This window comes from Scardinius erythrophthalmus (genome assembly GCF_964197995.2).
Source record: "Scardinius erythrophthalmus genome assembly, chromosome: 22".
In the NCBI taxonomy this organism is placed as follows: Eukaryota; Metazoa; Chordata; class Actinopteri; order Cypriniformes; family Leuciscidae; genus Scardinius; species Scardinius erythrophthalmus.
Window position 1 is genome coordinate 14935200 of NC_138242.1, and position 21369 is coordinate 14956568.

At 41.1% G+C, this 21369-nt stretch overlaps 1 protein-coding gene across 2 annotated transcripts in view; it reads left to right on the plus strand.

The window, feature by feature from the left end:
- Positions 1-21369, plus strand: part of acad11 (acyl-CoA dehydrogenase family, member 11) — a 96120-nt gene that overhangs the window by 66427 nt on the left and 8324 nt on the right. For both annotated transcript variants that reach the window (XM_081353023.1, XM_081353024.1), the window contains exons 14-16: positions 4218-4290; positions 19508-19593; positions 19863-19934. In XM_081353023.1, the coding sequence (XP_081209149.1) occupies positions 4218-4290; positions 19508-19593; positions 19863-19934 (231 nt within the window). The remainder of the gene's footprint in view (positions 1-4217; positions 4291-19507; positions 19594-19862; positions 19935-21369) is intronic.

Here is a 21369-nt window from a genome sequence, read left to right on the forward strand (position 1 = left end):
AGATGAACTAAATTAATAACTTTTTTAAAACAAAAATGAAACATCACTGAACTTACTCAAGCTGGACTGTGTAAAATAATAGCGTTATTTTCTTCTGGAAACAAACTTTTTTCCATTATTTTTCTGTTATCTCTGTAAAACTGCTTTGAAACAATCTGTATTGTAAAAAGCGCTATATAAATAAAAGTGACTTGACTTGACTTTAACAATGCAGTTAAACTAAATGTACGAAGCAAACTTTGTACGAAGCTGAAATAACCTCAACATTAGAAACAACAGTGAAATAAGCATGAATTATCTGTCAATCAGATGCATGTAAAAGTGTATCTCGTTCCCTAATTTCTTTGATCAGACCTCTCACCCTTCTGTGCTTTTGCCCTTTTTAAAAAAAAAACATTAAAATGATCTTACGTGGACTTCAAACAATCGCTCTTAGCAACAGGGATAGCTAGTATGTTTGCTTAGTATAGTGTCAAACACAACAATTTATGAGATTAATATAATGTTTTGCTCCAAAAACACTATACACTTTAGTCCTGTTTGAAATAACTTGCTTCAGTGGTCACATGTTGCTTCTTAGCACAAAGTGAGACAGAAAATATTTAATTTCATAAAAATTCTATACTCTGACACAGGCTATGTCCAGGTTGCTGCTGGAAGAGGTGTTAGTGAGGCCAGCAGGGGGCGCTCACCCTGTGGTCTGTGTGGGTCCTAACGCCCCAGTATAGTGACGGGGACACTATACTGCCAAAAGAGCACCGTCCTTCGGATGAGACGTTAAACTGAGGTCCTGACTCTCTCTGGTCATTAAAAATCCCAGGATGCCCTTCGAAAACACCTTCGAAAACAACACCACATCGGTGGTGGTTGAGGAGATTCCCCCCTTCTATGTAAAGCGCTTTGAGGTCTCAGATAAAGCGCTATATAAATGTAACAAATTCTTCTTCTTATTATTATTATTATTATGTCGATTAGCGTTGCATTATAGATATACATAATTCTTACGAGAATACCTGAGATGGCTTGAAGAATACAGATAAACACAAATCATTGCAATCTGTTTATTGTCTTCATGTTTCATCAGTCAAAAGCGGCTCTATCTGCATGTTATTCAGCTGTAGCAATATCTGATGTCCATATAAGAGATTTCCTATAAGGACGCCCTCTTGCTTCCAGTATGAATGAAACAGAAATTACATGAGAGTGTTTAACGCTCCATATTGCTGACATCACCTCATTTTGGATAAAAATAGAAAAATACTATACACTTGGCATGGCACTTAATACCAACACTTGGCATGTCTCATGTTACAGTTGGACACTGCAGGTGAGTGTTAAAAATACATGTTGTATTTACATCTTCAATTACATTAAAACTATTTTTTATTCGTCTATTTTATATACAGTGAGGAAAATAAGTATTTGAACACCCTGCTATTTTGCAAGTTCTCCCACTTGGAAATCATGGAGGGGTCTGAAATTGTCATCGTAGGTGCATGTCCACTGTGAGAGACATAATCTAAAAAAAAAAATCCAGAAATCACAATATATGATTTTTTAACTATTTATTTGTATGATACAGCTGCAAATAAGTATTTGAACACCTGTCTACCAGCTAGAATTCTGACCCTCAAAGACCTGTTAGTCTGCCTTTAAAATGTCCACCTCCACTCCATTTATTATCCTAAATTAGATGCACCTGTTTGAGGTCGTTAGCTGCATAAAGACACCTGTCCACCCCATACAATCAGTAAGAATCCAATTACTAACATGGCCAAGACCAAAGAGCTGTCCAAAGACACTAGAGACAAAATTGTACACCTCCACAAGGCTGGAAAGGACTACGGGGAAATTGCCAAGCAGCTTGGTGAAAAAAGGTCCACTGTTGGAGCAATCATTAGAAAATGGAAGAAGCTAAACATGACTGTCAATCTCCCTCGGACTGGGGCTCCATGCAAGATCTCACCTCGTGGGGTCTCAATGATCCTAAGAAAGGTGAGAAATCAGCCCAGAACTACACGGGAGGAGCTGGGCAATGACCTGAAAAGAGCTGGGACCACCGTTTCCAAGGTTACTGTTGGTAATACACTAAGACGTCATGGTTTGAAATCATGCATGGCATGGAAGGTTCCCCTGCTTAAACCAGCACATGTCAAGGCCCGTCTTAAGTTTGCCAATTACCATTTGGATGATCCAGAGGAGTCATGGGAGAAAGTCATGTGGTCAGATGAGACCAAAATAGAACTTTTTGGTCATAATTCCACTAAACGTGTTTGGAGGAAGAAGAATGTACCATCCCAAGAACACCATCCCTACTGTGAAGCATGGGGGTGGTAGCATCATGCTTTGGGAGTGTTTTTCTGCACATGGGACAGGGCGACTGCACTGTATTAAGGAGAGGATGACCGGGGCCATGTATTGCGAGATTTTGGGGAACAACCTCCTTCCCTCAGTTAGAGCATTGAAGATGGGTCGAGGTTGGGTCTTCCAACATGACAATGACCCGGAGTGGCTCTGTAAGAAGCATATCAAGGTTCTGGCGTGGCCTAGCCAGTCTCCAGACCTAAACCCAATAGAGAATCTTTGGAGGGAGCTCAAACTCCGTGTTTCTCAGCGACAGCCCAGAAACCTGACTGATCTAGAGAAGATCTGTGTGGAGGAGTGGGCCAAAATCCCTCCTGCAGTGTGTGCAAACCTGGTGAAAAACTACAGGAAACGTTTGACCTCTGTAATTACAAACAAAGGCTACTGTACCAAATATTAACATTGATTTTCTCAGGTGTTCAAATACTTATTTGCAGCTGTATCATACAAATAAATAGTTAAAAAAATCATACATTGTGATTTCTGGATTTTATTTTTTTAGATTATGTCTCTCACAGTGGATATGCACCTACGATGAAAATTTCAGACCCCTCCATTATTTCTAAGTGGGAGAACTTGCAAAATAGCAGGGTGTTCAAATACTTATTTTCCTCACTGTATGTACATATCACTTAGGCAATGTATTTGGTGAATTGATGTATACTGCAAGAAAAAAAATCCTCACAGCATAATCCTCAAAACATGATAGATTTGCTTTACGAGCAAATTGCATCAGAATATTAGATCTTATTTTCTGAAAATATATCTTGAATGAAGTTCAATGAATATTAAATGCATTTTTAGTAATACTTCTGACATCATCTTGTGAGGTTTAAAACAAAACCAAACAAATCTGTTCTTAGTTCTTGCTTTCCCTGGGAATTGAATCCATGGCCTTGGCGTTGTAAGCGACAACACTGTTTGAGCTACATGAAAGCTATTAACAATTCTTAATATCTTGTGCGATTTTGCTTCTCAAGAAAATATATCTCTTTTTAAGGATGGGGATGACATTTTTTACTGGGAAAAAAGGAGAGTAAAAAAGCCTTAAAAGATCTTTGTTGTTTTTTATTTTATTTTTATTATCTTGTAAATGGACATATGCAGGTATGGTATTTGTGCCAATGTGGGACGATTTTCCCTGCAGGCTTCTATCATACCCTTCTTATATATTCAATAAACTGAGCCTTTACTCGTTTGATTGGGGCAATATCATGTTGATCTGCTATCCTTATGTTGTTTGTCAGAAAACTGGACAATAAACGGATGTTCGAAAAGAGTGTTCATGGGACACACCCATCTGTCCCTTGGATCACAGATTGGCTCCAGGCCTGTGTGTGCTTCACTTTGCTGTGAATTATAGCAGCTTTGAGTCATGATGTACATTATGGCGGTCTGTGAATGATTTTCATTGTAAGGGCTTTGAGCATTGCAGTGTTTGTGTGTAAGTGCATTCACATGCTAGCAACTGCAGTTCATGTACAACAGAAACTAGAGCTACACTCAGAAGTGCATGTGCAAAGTGCATGTCAGTGTGAGAAAGAGCTCCCTCTAGAGACACTAACACAAAATAACACCTTGACAGCTGCATATTGTGCATAACATCTAGGCAACCACCTACAAGTTTTTTCCCCCTACTTTAAATATGATATTTAGCTATTATACATTTGTCTGGCAGACTGTTTGAAATGAAATCCTACATAACATTATATCTCACACACAATAAAACCAAAATGCACAAGTGATTTAGTGGAAAATGCTCTTTTAGCCTTTATTTATAAAACAACAACAACAATGCGGCAAGTTAAACTCGGTGTGTGTGTGTGTGTTTTTTTTTTTTTTTTTTATTACAGGTGCTGGTAACCCAAAGTGTGAGATTGCCATAGTCATGTGCAGGAGCAAGTCACTGGACTCAAATAGTGACAGGTACTGGAACTCTGACACACACAGCAAACGTTTCTTTCAGCAATATAGCCAGGTTAAATGTTTGACACTAATCCCTCACACAGCTTCTTTTGATAATTGTTTTTTTTATTGCTAATGTTGGCAGATCTTTTGCAAACACACACACACACACACACACACACACACAATCATTCTGGCATGAGGTACTGTGGTCAGCTCTGAGATCTGCTTTGCCTGCATTCTTTCACGAAGCTGACTATATAGACTTTAATCCCATTTTACTGCAGAGCATATTAAAAATGTACTACTCATATATTAATATTGCAGTTCCCTTTCGTGGTCACTCCGAGTTACGTCGGATGACGACGATTGGGGTTTCGCTTAGAAAGCCTCTCACCTTCGAGTATATAAAACGAGCCAATGGCAATGAAATGCCATGGGTCTGCGGAATTTGCATAGCGTATCTCCGCCCACCGCAGGGGGTATATAAGGAAGTACGCTGCAATATGCAGATATGTTTTCGCTTCGGAGCCTAGTTCATAGGGGTGCAACGGATCAAAAAACTCACGGTTCGGATCGTTTCTCAGATCAGAGTCACGGATCGGATCATTTTTCGGATCAGCAAAAAAAAAAAAAAAAAGACAAGACAAATAAACACAAGTTTTGTCTGTTTGTTTATTAACATTTTTAAAATATGAAATTAAAATATATAAAATCAACAGTGGGTGCGCGACGGGTTCATTCCATGAAGCGTGACTATAAACACACGGATTGCGTTTGTGATGGTTTTAGCCCGGTCTGATTGTGCAACGTTGAGCAGCCTTCGTTTTCACTCCTGTCAGTGAAACACCGGGATGATGTCGCTTCAAATGCGTGGCCATTCTTGATGTGTTTCCACGGATGTCCCGATACCACTTTTTCACTTCCGATACGATACCGATGCCGCAGCATATCGGCTATTTGCCGATACCGATATCAATCCGATATTTTTATTTTATTCTTGAACTAATATTACTACTAATAAAATATATGGAAGCACTTTGCTCAATTAGCCACATAAAAACATCTCACTCAAATGGAGAACAAATACTTCTCCAGTATATAGTCCACAACAACAGTTGATAATGAAAGACTGTCACCCTTTATTCAAAAGACCTTGAGATATGTTTGGTAATTGTAGGGTACCTGAATGAATTTAAAATTAATTTGCTATTTTTCAGATCAATATATTTGTTTCCTTAAAATTTTAATTAACTTTAACGTTATTCTCATCTGAATTATAAATCATTTATTTCTGTATAAAATGATACTACCATTAAAAACAGGATTTCTTTTTTAATCAATGTAGAATGTGTAACTTCAAAATAAACAGATTACTCTGTTTGAGGACAAGCAATGAAAACAAATGCAATATAATGAATAAGATGAGATAGTTTTTGCTTTTAAACAGCATGTGTCTGTGTGTCTGTGTGTCTGTGTGTGTGTGTGTGTGTGCGTGTGTGTGTGTGTGTGTGTGTGTGTGTGTGTGTGTGTGTGATTGTTCGATCGCGCCCGTGCCTCTCTCCCCCTCTCTCTCTCTCTCTCTGTCTGACACACACACACACACACATTCCAGAATACATCGCAGCCTGTTCATTTTGCTGCGTTCATATTTTTTTACAGTCTATGGTTCACACCAAACGCGAATAGAGAGTCAAATTCGCGTCTAGTTGATGCTTGAACAGTTTGAATCCTTTCGCGCGTCCAAAGCGAATAGGACGCGCCGCGCGCGTATAATGATAAAGCGAGCGTTTGAAGCGAAATAGACGCGTGTTCCAGGGAAGCCAAAATGCTCCCATACAGGTAATTTTAAATGACGCGGGGCGTTCAAGCTCCTCCGTTCCTTCGCTCGCCATGACCACGCTGTGTGTGGACAGAACATGCGCACAACTTTTTTTTTTTTCATAAATTAATCCGCGGATCACGTGTGTGCCGAACCGGAGATATTGATCCGAACGGATCACGGATCAATGATGATCCGTTGCACCACTACTAGTTCAGTACTTCACTCCACAAGCCTTTTGAGTGTCATCTCAAATCTCTTCGAGACGAGCAGCTCTTCAGTGTGTTTGTGTGACGGCGCTTTCCAGCGAGATCGCATTTCCTGCTGCTTATTTGTGCAGTAATCTGCCGACAGTGAGTGTGTTTCTCCCTGGGCGCTTCAGCACTCTGCTGAGCTTTTCCACTCTCTAAAAGAGCTGCACGCGGCACGTCTTTTTCAAGACGGTTCGCCCGTGTATTTTCTGGATGTGTGTGCGGTCATCTGCCTAACGGTCGCGAGCGCTGTTTTGCGTGTTGGGCTTAATCACGCTTGGCAGCGCTCGTTGATGAGTCATGTTTTCATTGCGGGAACATGACCATCGCGATGTTTATAGATCAAGACTCAATGATCTCCATGTGAGTAGAGTCCCCTCTGCCACACCCCAATTTATCTCTTCCTCGAGAAGGGATACTTTGGCTGGTGGCCAGGGTGATCTGAGGGTTTGGTGTGGCACAACAACCGACGAGTCAATTCCTCGGGCCACACCCCCCTCCACATCGCAGACCATGCACTCACAGCATCACAAGGCGGGCTTGATTCCTCTGGAAATGAAGTTTCGACTGCGTTGCCTCCCACGGGAGTTCCATCGTTGCCGGGACCGATCCAGAGCTGTCAGCCATGCTTTCCCGGGCAGCTGAAAGCATCGGCTGGAGTGGCCCCGCCCTCCCCCCGAGCGCTGTAAGCTTCTCCCGGACGTGCATCAGGACGCCTGCGCTGCGCGAGACTTCACGTGACTTTCGCGGCTCGCGGGTGTCCTCCGCCTTCGCTGCTTTCGATCGCACGGCGATCATGGTCTGTATGTTCCCTGTCACTATCGTGGCACGGTCATGCAGTACTGTGTGTCGCCTGCGCCTTCGATGCAGTGCTGTACCGGGAGTTCTGTTGAACCTGCCGCAGTGGAACGCTAGTCCTTCCCTGGCCAACCCTGGCAGAACGCGGAAAATTTTAATTTAATGCTGGGACGCTATGCCTCCCATGCCCGGCCTGGTTGTTCCGCCGCTCTCACTACTGACCTCGCTCTCGGGCGACATCGGTACCTGCGTGATCCTGGGTCAGGTGATGTCCACTATGTGGTCCAGACATGGGCTTAGCCAGGTTGATGTGGTAGGGTCTGAGAATTCATTTTCTCAGCTCCCCCATGTCCCAGGCTGAGCTCCTTGGCGGTGTGGCTTCGGCCACCTGAAGCAGACTCAGGTTCTGTACCGATGGTCATCCATCCGTGCGGTCTCCTTAGTCTTCTTCCCGCCAAGGCCCCCTCCATGCGGCTGCTCCCCTCGGGCCTTCACCAGCTCTGAGTAGGAGGAAGTCGCAGGAGGGTGGCGCTGCCCGTCTCCGCCCTTTAGACTGCCACGTCAGCCTAAGCAGCACCCTTGAGGCGGGCAGCCTGGTCGGCGGTGTGGTTGAGGACTGCGCCCAACAGTCTTCGATCACTCCAGAAGCGGACTGAGGCTCTGCACTGACGGTCATCCGTTGGTGTGGTCTGCTTAGTCCGCTTCCCGCCGACGCCACCTCCATGCGGCTCCTTCCCTTGAGCCTTCACCAGTCCGAGCACGAGGAGGTCGCTGGAGGCTGGCACCGCCTGTCTCTGCCCCTTAGCCGGCTAACACCTGGCTAAGCAGCACTCCTGAGATGGGCAGCTTGGAGTTAGGGCTCAGTTCTTCGGGGAGTTGGGAGCAGGACCACTCCTTCCCCCAGTGGAGGGCTGGGGGAGAATCTTGTTCTAAAAGAACTGATGCTCTTTCTCTGAGCTTTAAGAGGTAGTGGATGACAGTACGCGCCGCCCACGGGCCACACATTGCCGCACATCACGAAGCAGTTGATGGTAAGTCTTTGGGGAAGCACGACCTGATCGTCAGGTTCCTGAGGGGAGCGAGGAGACTAAATCCTCCTCGTCCTCCCCTCGTACCTTCTTGGGACCTCTCAGTGGTTCTAACTGCCCTGCAGAGTGCTCCATTTGAGCCTTTACAGTCAGCGAAGCTTAAGTTCCTGTCTATGTAGACAGAGCTCCTGGTTGCATTGGCCTCCATCAAGAGGGTAGGGGACCTGCAGGCATTTTCGGTTACGAAGCGTGCCTGGAATTCGGGCCGGCTAACTCTCACGTGATCCTGAGACCCCGGCTTGGATACGTGCCCAAGGTTCCTACCACACCCTTTCGAGACCAGGTAGTGAACCTGCAAGCGCTGCCCTTGGAGGAGGCAGACCCAGCCTTGGCACTGCTCTGTCCAGTACGCGCCCTTCGTGCTTACGTAGACAGAACGCGGTGTTTCAGGACCTCAGACCAGCTCTTTGTCTGTTATGGTGGGAAGCTGAAGGGAAAGGCTCTCTCAAAGCAAAGGTTATCTCACTGGATAGTGGATACCATTGCTTTGACATACCAGCAGCAAGGTCGTCAATGCCCCCTTGGTGTGAAAGCCCACTCCACTTGTAGTGTGGCTTCCTCTTGGGCTCTAGCGCATGGCACCTCGCTAACAGACATTTGTAGAGCTGCAGGCTGGGCGACACCCAACACATTCGCGAGATTCTATAATCTCCGAGTAGAGCCAGTTTCTTCTCATGTACTCGCTTCAACCAGCCGGTACTAGATTCTGCTCAGGTGTCTTCGCTTGCTCGCCATTCCTCTCCACGGACGGGATACGTGCGATCATCTTCTCAGGTGAGTCTGATAAGCTCTGAGTTCCTCCAGCACTGGTTACGTCAACGCCTGAGTTATGCCAATCTGCCATAACACAGCTCTTGCGCTTGACTAGGTGCCTCCATGTGCATGGTCCCCCCTTTGGGCCACCCCCACATGTGTATTCCACTGTAAGTCTCTTTTGAGCGTGTGTCTTTCCCTTGGCAAGCCACCTTGCCACCCCTGGGGTTTAAATATTCCACCTGCGGCTGGACACCTCAGTGATACCCCATATGCATCCCTCTGGGTCATATGTGTCTCTCAAGTCCCCCCCTTAATGGTTGGGCATAATTGCATATTTCTCCTGAGATATGCTTCCCAGTGTACCTTGGTATTCCTGTGTTAAGTAGGACTCCTTCGTTCGTGCTATTCTCACAACAGGGAGCTCAGACTTACGCAGGGCACTGGATGACAGCCGAGGTGGCGTGATTAGACTGGAACCCCAATCGTCGTCATCCGACGTAACTCGGAGTGACCACGAAAGGGAACGTCTCGGTTACGGATGTAACCCTCGTTCCCTGAGTAGGGAACGGAGACGTTACGTCTTCCTGCCACTTCCGCTGTATCGCTGAAAAACGCCTGAGTTCAGTCTCGGCTCCTCAGCGAAGACATATCTGCATATTGCAGCGTACTTCCTTATATACCCCCTGCGGTGGGCGGAGATACGCTATGCAAATTCCGCAGACCCATGGCATTTCATTGCCATTGGCTCGTTTTATATACTCGAAGGTGAGAGGCTTTCTATGTGAAACCCCAATCGTCGTCATCCGACGTAACGTCTCCGTTCCCTACTCAGGGAACGAGGGTTACATCCGTAACCGAGACGTTTTGGGTAACACTTTATTTTGATGGTCCATTTTAAACATTCTACTAACTATTAGTATTAATTACTATTAGTCAACTAACTCTCATTAGAGTATTAGTAGACTGTCTGCTTAATATCTGTTGTTGGTCCCCCAACAGACATTCTACTGACTATAAGTAACGTTGCAACTACATGTCAACTTACTCTAACCCTACCAGGCTACTAATACTCTACTAACACTCTAATGAGAGTTAGTAGACATGTAGGTGCAACGTTAGTCAACAGAATGTGTTAAAGGGACCATTAAAATAAAGTGAAACCGAGTTTAACTAGGTCGAAGCCTTTAACCCTTACAGAGCTGGGGGTCTCATTCATGTTCTTAGCACAAATGGTGCATGACTTAATTCATGGGGTTAGAAATTTGTTGTTATGGAGATTTATGATATCCACTAAAATAATAAACTATCAATTTGTCAATAATTTAACTAAATTAATTTAATTTACTTTAAAAATATAAATAAATAAATCACACAAATATATAGGCATATTTAAAACAGTTTATTTAATGTTTAAAATGTAGTCAGATTTTATGGTAAAATAATAAAATACCTTGGTAAATTACTTTTCAAATTGACATACAGTACTGTGCAAAAGTCTTAAAGGTGCCCTAGAATGTGAAATTGAATTTATCTTGGCATAGTTAAATAACAAGAGTTCAGTACATGGACATGACATACAGTGAGTCTCAAACACCATAGTTTTCTCTTTCTTATTTAAATCTCGTTTTTGAAAAACACCCCTGAAAAACAGGCAAATCTCCACATAACACCAACTGTGACGCAACAGTTGGGATCATTAATATGTACGCCTCTAAAAATTTGCATAAGCCAGCCCATGCTCAGTGCCAGGCGAAACTGCACAGCCGAATCATCGGAAGTTCTGCAGGTGAAGAAACAAGCGAGGATCATAGAGAAAATGGCAGATCTATCTATAATCTATCTATAATCTATCTATAATCGGATACCGCTACAGTTTAATTCGAAGTTGTTAGTTGCTCTGCCCATTTCACCACGGACTGTTTTTCTAACCTGGAACAATATCAAGCAGCCAGGCTTCTCTCAGCGTCTCAAACGGACGAAGGGGGCAATTTCAACTAATGTTATATTCCCGCAAGTGGTAAGTAGGTGATTTTATTAACGATAATTTACACTGTGTTATCTAGATCCAGCGCGATATTGTTTTTTCCTCTGGAGAACCAGTGGGTTATGTGAATTTCTGATGTGTAATTGTTCAAGTCCAGACAGATAATCTTTCTCTCAAAGTCGTTCAACACTGTTTATGCATCAGTAAATCGCGTTGCAGTGATAAGATCTTCATTCACGCGATCGACAGGCTGTCATCTGCTCAATGCTGGAATAGATCTAAATACTTAAAAAACTTATCATGATTCGTTAATCCCGATAGCTGTAATAGTAAAAACGTATAATCGCTGTAATAGTAAATGTTTTCCAGATAGCTCTACATGTAATGCCAGATATTTCATATGCAAGCATGTCAGCCAATCACAGCAGTGGGCGTTTACACTGAAGTCTCACAGCAGACACGCCCCTTCAAACAGAGTGTCCAGATCAGGGTATGAAATCAGGCTAGGAAATATGCCTTTTATTTCTAAATTATAAATTTTGATCTAATAAACATACTAACATTATAAGGGCACCCCAGGAAACATTATAAAATAATAAAATAATCCATTCTACGGCACCTTTAAGCATGTTAGTATTTTCACCCCCCAAAAATGGTTTTAAGCCCGTTATAGGTAACACTTTATAATAACTTTTATTATAATAAGTAAGGAATAATTGACGACGACAGGCCGTTGAATTATTAGAAAAATAATGCACACCCGAGGTGGTAATGCGGAGTTGCCGTTCACCTCGGGTGTGCATTATTTTTCTAATAATTCAACGGCCTGAAGTCAATTATTCCGCTTATACTACAGTTACCACACCTGAAAACATTGTTCAGATTATGTATTTCAAGACGTTTGTAAAGTTTTTGTCATTAAAACGCTCTTGTATGTAGGACTAATTTCTTACGCATCTAATCCAATGCCTCCGTTGCTAATTCCAAAACGTCATTTTAGAGTTAGTAACGGAGGTTTAAGCCACTGATAGCAGACTAAAGGCCCGTTCACACCAAGCACGATAACTTCAGTATAAAGATAACGATAAAGATAACTATATATGCGTCCACACCAACGACCGATAACGGTCTTTTTATTCTAAGCACGCGCGCTCACGCGCTGCGGTTTCAAAGTAGCGAAAATGGATGACCTGCTTCTGATTGGCTGTCAGTGTTTTATCGTTTGACAGCTGGAAAAAAATCGTTCTGAAAGTGATCCCAACGATATCGTTCCTCATATCTTTATCGTTATAGTTGTGGTGTGAACTCTGTTATTCTTTAATATGGAGAACGATTTTTAGAATTATATCTTTATCGTTATCTTTATAGTTATCGTCCTTGATGTTAACGGGCCTTAATGCTGGGGACACACGCACACGACTAGCTGACACATTCTCTGACTGATTTCATCGACTGCAGCAGATTTTAAACACCGACTTTGAACACAGACTGAACGCGCTGAACACGCGTTTGGGCATGATCAGTCATACGTATCAAATTACATTCATAACCGGCCTTAAAGTGTGTCCCCAGTTATTAATGCAGTTATTAGAGAGATAGATGTTGCAATAATGAGACAGAAAAGCATGTGCGTCAATATTATTATTTATTTATTAATTCAATTCGAATTCAATTCGAATGAATTAATTCGAATTCATTCTTTTTTTTCTATTATTGACAGATGACAGACTAGCCAAATAAATGAAACACAAAGCCCTTTTAACAAGTAGGCCTATCAATAATTATTTATTTGTTATATTATCTGCAATAATAATCCGTGCTGCAGGACTATCCATTTATTTAGCCTATATTCAGTTTAATTTTCTATTGATTATAGATAGGACTATATACTTTATTTATACAAATTAAACTGCATGTTTCCATTGATTGTGAAGCTAGACATTGAAAATTCCAGATCAAGCGCATGTAGCTAAATGTTTTTTCTTGTTATGAATTGTATCCTATTTTCCGTTATTACCTTTAACTACGCGAAGAGATATGGAACTGTAATGCGGTCAAGACCTGCCTGGAACTACTTTAGCTGTGCGTTACCCTGAAAATAATGCACACCTTAGAACGTTCGTCAACCAATCAGATTCAAGCATTCAACGGCCCTGTAGTATAAACGCTATTAATCATTAGTTAAGCATTAGTAAACAATTAATTCATCATTTATAAAACATTAATAGACATTAATAAGCAGTATATAAATACAGCTATAAATGCTTTCTTCTTGTTTTAAAAGTATATCTATAATGTGTTTAATAATTGTATTTTCATACTTTATTAATGATCAATTTATCATTTCTAAATAAAGTATTGTATTATTTACAAACCATTTATTTAGGAGTTGTCAGTGGTTCATAGGATCACTTAGAAAGTGTGAGTAAATGATTAATAAACTATTTAAGTGTACATACATACATCTTATTATTCAGACATATAGTAATAGTTACCTGGTGTGTTAATAAATAGTTTAATAACATGTATTTCTATTGTAATTCATGATTAATTCAGGTAGTTATAAAGCATTTAGTAGAGGTCAGTTAACTATTTTTGTGAGCTCATCTAAAGTGAGGACTAGTTATGCCTTGTAAAGCATTTACAAGGGAGATTTAAAGGCTCGGTTAAATATTTCTATGTTCTGTATCACTGTGTTGTGTTTGTTTCCTTTTTCTGTTAAGAAGATCAATGAGCCTTTAAATCTCCTTTATAAATGCTTTACAAGGCATAACTAGTCCTCACTTTAGATGAGCTCACAAAAATAGTTAACTTAAACTACCTGAAGTTACTACATTTACTTAGTACTTACTGTACAATTAAGTGATCTTATGAATCACTGACAACTCCTAAATAACTGCTTTGTAAATAATGCTATACTTCATTTAGAAATGATAAATTGTTCATTAATAAAGTATGAAAATACAATTATTAAACACATTATAGATATGCTTCTAAATCAAGAATAAAGCATTTATAGCTGTATTTATAAACTGCTTTGTTAATGTCTATTAAGTAAGGGTTAATGCCCGATGAGGTGTCCATTGTCAGGTATTAAAGCGACACTATGTAACTTTTCAACCTTCATAATATATTTCCAAGACCCTTGTGATGGTACATCGACTTACAATAGGTTGAATGACACGTCTGCCATAGCCTGACGGGGTCTGTATCACTTTTACTGGCACTATGTAACTTCGGGGTTCGGGTAGTAACCAGAGCACAAAAAGAACTACAAAATTCGACTGCTTTACGGCATACGTCACTTCCCCCACCACTTCGTTAAATTTGGACGTGAGAGGCCAACCAGCATTTGTTTTCGGCTTTCGTGCGTATGTTTTTGTCATGGGGGTTGTTTACACCTGGCCACTTCATGCGTTTTCTCAGATCGGATAGCTATCCGATCGTGAAAAGACCAGGTCTAAATGTCCTCCGCATTTATACCAATACCAAGGTACACTGGGAAGCATATCTCAGGAGAAATATGCAATTATGCCCAACCATTAAGGGGGGGACTTGAGAGACACATATGACCCAGAGGGATGCATTTGAGACGGATTTGAATCCGATCCCTCAAACCACTTCAGGAGGAGGTCTGAGACGCATTCCAGACGAAACTGGACAAGTGTAAATGCATCTGGTTGTTGAAACCACATGTAAATTGTACTCCTCCCAAAAATGCTAAAAAAAAAAAAAAACGTGTGAGAGCGTCTTATAGGCTATATGTTATATCCAGATATGATGACGCTACTGGAACACGCATCATCGCAGATGAGCATCTATTCATAAGCCAACGTGCAAACTATCGCAAATCAAAGTGAAAGTAAGTCACAGACGCTTAACACACAATCTTCATCATTAAAAGTAAAGAAACAAAATGATCTTACCAGGGCTGTTACTGCTCTCTCTTATTGCGGTCTTTGATTTTGAAATTTTAGCTGATGATCTATAAAATGCAGCTCATATCTGTTGCTTTCGGTGACGTGCACTCCATTAAATCTGCATAGGCTATAGCGCGAGAATTGAAGATCGGATTTAAATCCGTTTCGCAAAAATAAATTTATGTGACCAGGTGTAAATGGAATCGTTTTGATAAATCAGATAGTTATGCCTCACAAATTAGTTTGGCAGCTGAACTCAGTTGTTGTGAGGTGTATTTATCACGTAGTCCTGAGGAATATCAGACGACGCTGTTGACGTTGATTCCTGCTATTATCATGAGAACAGTTTTCAATATCTCACATAATCAAGACATAAATAAGCCTAACGTAGAGGTTGTTAATAGTGTAAACGAGCACAATTTGCAAACTATTATGATAAATTGCAATAATCATGTCTAATGACATCATAACGGCCAATGTTATGAAATAATGCAACGTACATTTAACTTTATTGATGTTATCTGGCATTTTGTAATGTTTACATTCCAATAAAAACAACACAAATTAAATTATACAGTAGGCCTAGACTATAGACTATTTACTTGTGATTTAGCTGCAATTATGTAAAAACGTTATACTATAATATATTTACGACAGTGCAAGTATTCCACAGCGACTCTAGGGGTCGCTGTTTGACAAAAACACAATTTCTACTTAGTGTGGCTTTAATGGACGACGGTTGCCTCCGCCAAAGTCCATTAATACCTAACAATGGCCACCTCGAAGGGCATTAACCCACTTATACCATGGTCACTTGTCAAATAACACATTTTTAAAACATTAGTTTATATTTTAATTAGTTTTACAATCGAAATCTAAAGTTTTTACAAACAATAACTTGGTTTCCCTGGTTACGCCTGACGGTTTATTTACTAGGTGTCCTCTATCACTTTTTAATGGACACCCTGCAGCCAATCAGAATCGAGTATTCACCCAGACCATGGTATAATGCTTTATAAATTGTGAATCATGCCTGCCAAGCCTGAGCTTCTTCACGCCATGTCAGCCGCGCCTGTGTCTTCGGACGAGATGGCCGCCGCGCCTGAATCGGCTACGGAGGGTGCAGCACTCATCATGGTCGCCACTGCTGTTTTGTGTGTGTGTGGGCAGCGCACACATCGGCTCCGGCCCGTGGGCCCTCAACCAAGAGGGCCGCCGCCCTTCCAGAGTCTCGTCCCGTCGAGGCCGCCGCCCTTCCAGAGTCTCGTCCCGTCGAGGCCGCCGCCCTTCCAGAGTCTCGTCCCGTCGAGGCCACCGCCATGCCCGAGCCAGAGACTTTAGCCAAGATTCAGCCACGTCCGAGTCTTTGACCAAGATGACCGTCACCGCGCCTGAGAATTCGCCGCTGGTCCCTGAGCCCGCTCTAGCCCACAAGTCACCTCGAGAAGAGGTGTCCACGGCGGCTGTCTCCAAGACGCTCAGCCCTGAACAACCGGTTCCGCCCTGGCCCCCTGAGCTGCAAGCTCCGCCCTGGGCCCCTGAGCTGCCGGCTCCGCCCTGGGCCCCTGAGCTGCCGGCTCCGCCCTGGGCCCCTGAGCTGCCGGCTCCACCCTGGGCCCCTGAACTGCCGGTTCCGCCCTGGCCCCCTGTATCAGCGGCACCGCCCTAGTTAGCCACCAGGGCTACTCCACTTACATTACTTACAGCCACTCCACCCGTGATATATATATATACACACATACATACATGCATACAGTAAATTAACTACATTAATTACTTTTTAAAACAAAAATGAACCATCACTGAACTTACTTAAGCTGGACTATGACGCTATTTTCTTCTAGATCTTCTGTACAGCCGACACAAACTTTGTTGCATTATTTTCCTGTTATCACTGTAAGGGTGCTTTAAAACAATCTGTATTGTAAAAAGTGCTATATAAATAAAGGTGACTTGACTTGACAATTCCATTACAATTCTTACTGAATCATTCTGGATTTACAAAAATCACTTTTGAATATATATATATATATATATATATATATATATATATATATATATATATTTATATGTATGTATGTATGTATGTATGTTTTGAATATATATTCAATGTCTGTTTTGATTCTTTTTTTATGCCGCTGGTATCATGCGATCACTCTAATTCTTGCGAGTCTTCTTTAGTTTCTTGCTTTTCTCTCCTCCATGTATTTTGTGCTGGTTTTTTGTTCAGAATCATCTCTTTCTGTCTTCTGTCTGTCTAGCAGTGCATTCTTTCTCCCCTGCAGTGAATAGCAACCTTGGCAGCTGAAAAGTGAAAGCGGGTGGAATTTTCTCTTATCTGTATTTCAATTGAATCCAAGTAGTATGAAGCTAAAACTCCTTCACCCTCATATCTCATGAATATCTCTTACAGCAGACAAATTCAACGGACTTCTTCCTTACTATAGGAAGATGAAAGTGGTCATATCGTGAGAAATCAAGTTTTTCTTGATGTTTTCAAAACTAAGGGTTTAATGTACAATGTTATGGGAACATTCTGGACTCACATTAAAGATGGATGACCCATCTCTAGATGACAGAATATCATAAAGTCTTCATTGTGGAATTTTTTTTGACAAAACCACCATAGCAACCACAGGGCAACATGGTAAAAATACTTAGAATACCTTAAGAACCGCATAGCAACACTCAACTTCTACTATTGGTTAATCATGCTGCAGTATAGTACTGTCCATCAGTCGATGTGAAAAAATCATGTATGTAAAATATTTATATAAAACATACAACCCCAAATCAGAAAAAGTTGGGACACTATACAAATTGTGATTAAAAACAGAATGCAATGATGTGGAAGTTTCAAATTTCAATATTTTATTCAGAATACAACATAGATGACATATCAAATGTTTAAACTGAGAAAATGTATCATTTTAAGGGAAAAATAAGTTGATTTTAAATTTCATGGCATCAACACATCTCAAAAAAGTTGGGACAAGGCCATGTTTACCACTGTGTGGCATCCCCTCTTCTTTTTATAACAGTCTGCAAACGTCTGGGGACTGAGGAGACAAGTTGCTCAAGTTTAGGAATAGGAATGTTGTCCCATTCTTGTCTAATACCGGCTTCTAGTTGCTCAACTGTCTTAGGTCTTCTTTGCCGCACCTTCCTCTTTATGATGCACCAAATGTTTCTATGGGTGAAAGATCTGGACTGCAGGCTGGCCATTTCAGTACCCGGATCCTTCTTCTACGCAGCCATGATATTGTAATTGATGCAGTATGTGGTCTGGCATTGTCATGTTGGAAAATGCAAGGTCTTCCCTGAAATAGACGACGTCTGGATGGGAGCATATGTTGTTCTAGAACTTGGATATACCTTTCAGCATTGATGGTGCCTTTCCAGATGTGTAAGCTGCCCATGCCACACGCACTCATGCAACCCCATACCATCAGAGATGTAGGCTTCTGAACTGAGCGCTGATAACAACTTGGGTTGTCCTTGTCCTCTTTAGTCCGGATGACATGGTGTCCCAGTTTTCCAAAAAGAACTTCAAATTTTGATTCGTCTGACCACAGAACAGTTTTCCACTTTGCCACAGTCCATTTTAAATGAGCCTTGGCCCAGAGAAAATGCCTGCGCTTCTGGATCCTGTTTAGATATGGCTTCTTTTTTGACCCATAGAGTTTTAGCCGGCAACGGCGAATGGCACGGTGGATTGTGTTCACCGACAATGTTTTCTGGAAGTATTCCTGAGCCCATGTTGTGATTTCCATTACAGTAGCATTCCTGTATGTGATGCAGTGCCGTCTAAGGACCCGAAGATCACAGGCATCCAGTATGGTTTTCCGTCCTTGACCCTTACGCACAGAGATTGTTCCAGATCGTTCTCTGAATCTTTGGATGAGATTATGCACTGTAGATGATGATAACTTCAAACTCTTTGCAATTTTTCTCTGAGAAACTCCTTTCTGATATTGCTCCACTATTTTTTGCCGCAGCATTGGGGGAATGGTGATCCTCTGCCCATCTTGACTTCTGAGAGACACTGCCACTCTGAGAGGCTCTTTTTATACCCAATCATGTTGCCAATTGACCTAATAAGTTGCAAATTGGTCCTCCAGCTGTTCCTTATATGTACATTTAACTTTTCCGGCCTCTTATTGCTACCTGTCCCAACTTTTTTGGAATGTGTAGCCCTCATGAAATCCAAAATGAGCCAATATTTGGCATGACATTTCGAAATGTCTCACTTTCAACATTTGATATGTTATCTATATTCTATTGTGAATAAAATATAAGTTTATGAGATTTGTAAATTATTCCATTCCTTTTTTACTCACAATTTGTACAGTGTCCCAACTTTTTCTGATTTGGGGTTGTACTTGTCTAAATATGTAAGTATGAATAATATTAATAATTATGATGAATAATATTAATAAGATGAATTACGATAAATAGTATTAATAAGGGTTATGTGTAACATGGTGATTGTAAAGTGTTAGCCTACTGTCTGTTCATTCAGGAGTGTTTGTGTGTGTGTGTGTGTGTGTGTGTGTGTGTGTGTGTGTGTGTGTGTGTGTGTGTGTGTGTGTGTGTGTAAATGTGCAAATGTTTTTCAGGCATGGGCTGCACACCATGATCCTGGTCCCTCTGAACACTCCAGGAGTGAAGAAGATAAGGCCACTTACTGTTTTCGGACAAGACGGTGAGTTCTGATTAACACAATGTGCTGTGCCACATGAAGCTTATCAGATCTTCAACTCATCTTTTTTTCATCTCTGTGCTTTAAAGCCTCCTCTCTCACTATCGCTCCACTTCCTTATCACAACATTCTCCCTTCAGCATCCTCTGTTTGATTCTGTCTGTTCTTCCACATCTGTCTTTCCACCATATCTTTTCAATATATGTGATGACACAGATTAAAGAGGGTTCCCTTGCTTTTACTATACAGTGAAATATTGTTTATCTCTGTAGATGCGATCCATGGTGGCCATTTTGAGATCCACTTTGACAATGTGAGAGTTCCTGCTTCCAACATTCTTCTTGGTGAGTTTCATTCATCAGAGTGCGTGTGTGTTTGCCTGTGCATGTGCTGTTCGCACATACTCTGTGTGTGTGTGTGTGTGTGTGTGTGTGTGTACTGTTCTTGCAGATTAATGAACCCACAAAAACTTCAATAATTTCAGCGCCCTGTGCACTTACTCACAAGGATAAAATAAGCTTTATTGGAATACTAGGAATTAATTTATTAAACCATAATAGATATTGATTAAAAGGACAAAACAAACTTGCCTTGTGGGTATTCACTGTTTGGTTTAACCCTAGGCTCGTTTTTTTCCGTATGAGTGCAAAAAAATAATAAAATAAAAATATTAATTTTTATCTTATATGCTTGTGTTATACATCAATCTATCCTGTTAAGTGTGTATTATTTTTGTGTACACTCACAATAAAAACAAAGTGTTGTGCTTTTTGCCAAATAAAGAAAAATAAACACGAAGCGAGTTCTGCCTTCTCTCTGTCCGTGTAGTCCATTCTGAAACGCGTCCGAAAATGAATCATAACTCAGCGAATACTTCTCACACAGGCACGTGAGATATGTCTTTATGAAGCTTGAAATCTCCTCTTTTAAATGAAGTAATTTATATAAAAAACAAATGTTTTCAACTCATGTAATCCGTTTGAAAGCAAGGAGAGGTACCGTTTTTCCTTCTGCCTCATTATCTCTATAATCAGCTGCGGCCGCCCCGCCCCCGGCGCGATTCACATGTAAATAGTTAGATGATCTAGTATGCAGCGCACCCGCCCCCCGATCAATGCCATAAAAAGTTTCTTCATCAGACTTACTGATAGTTCATCGCGTTTTGAGTATGACACGCTTCTCCGGTAATAAAGACGCCCTTCAGATGATTCTGGACGGCGAGGAAGAATGCACCTTTTCCTCAGAGGAAGATTGTAACTCAGACGACGAACGGCAGCATTTTGAAGAGCGAATTCCGCAGAGAAAACAATTTCGGAGTAAGTTTTACTTAAAAGTCTTTTGTCTTTTATTTTTCGTGTTCGCATTTATGAGGAAAAAACAATATTACGTGACAGTTCTCCATTATGGACGCGAGCGCTCTAAAAAAATCACTAAAAGACTTTCAAACTTTCACAGAGACCTCAAAACAGAAAGTACAAATCCTTTCTTTAAAACGAATTTCGTTTTGTATCAATTGTATCTTACTTTTAATAATTTTTTCATTAACAAATTTCCTGGATTTAAACTGCAAATTAACATTTATATTTCTTATAATAAAAATGAAAGACCTATGTTACAGACATATGAAAGACAACATTTCGTTGATTAGTTTTGGATAGATTATACATTTTTAATGTAAAATATCTGCCACCTCAAATAAGCTTTTGTTTGCCAATATTTGCTTATGTTAAATATAATATGTTTTGTCAAAAATAAAGTTATCAAATAATCAATCAAATC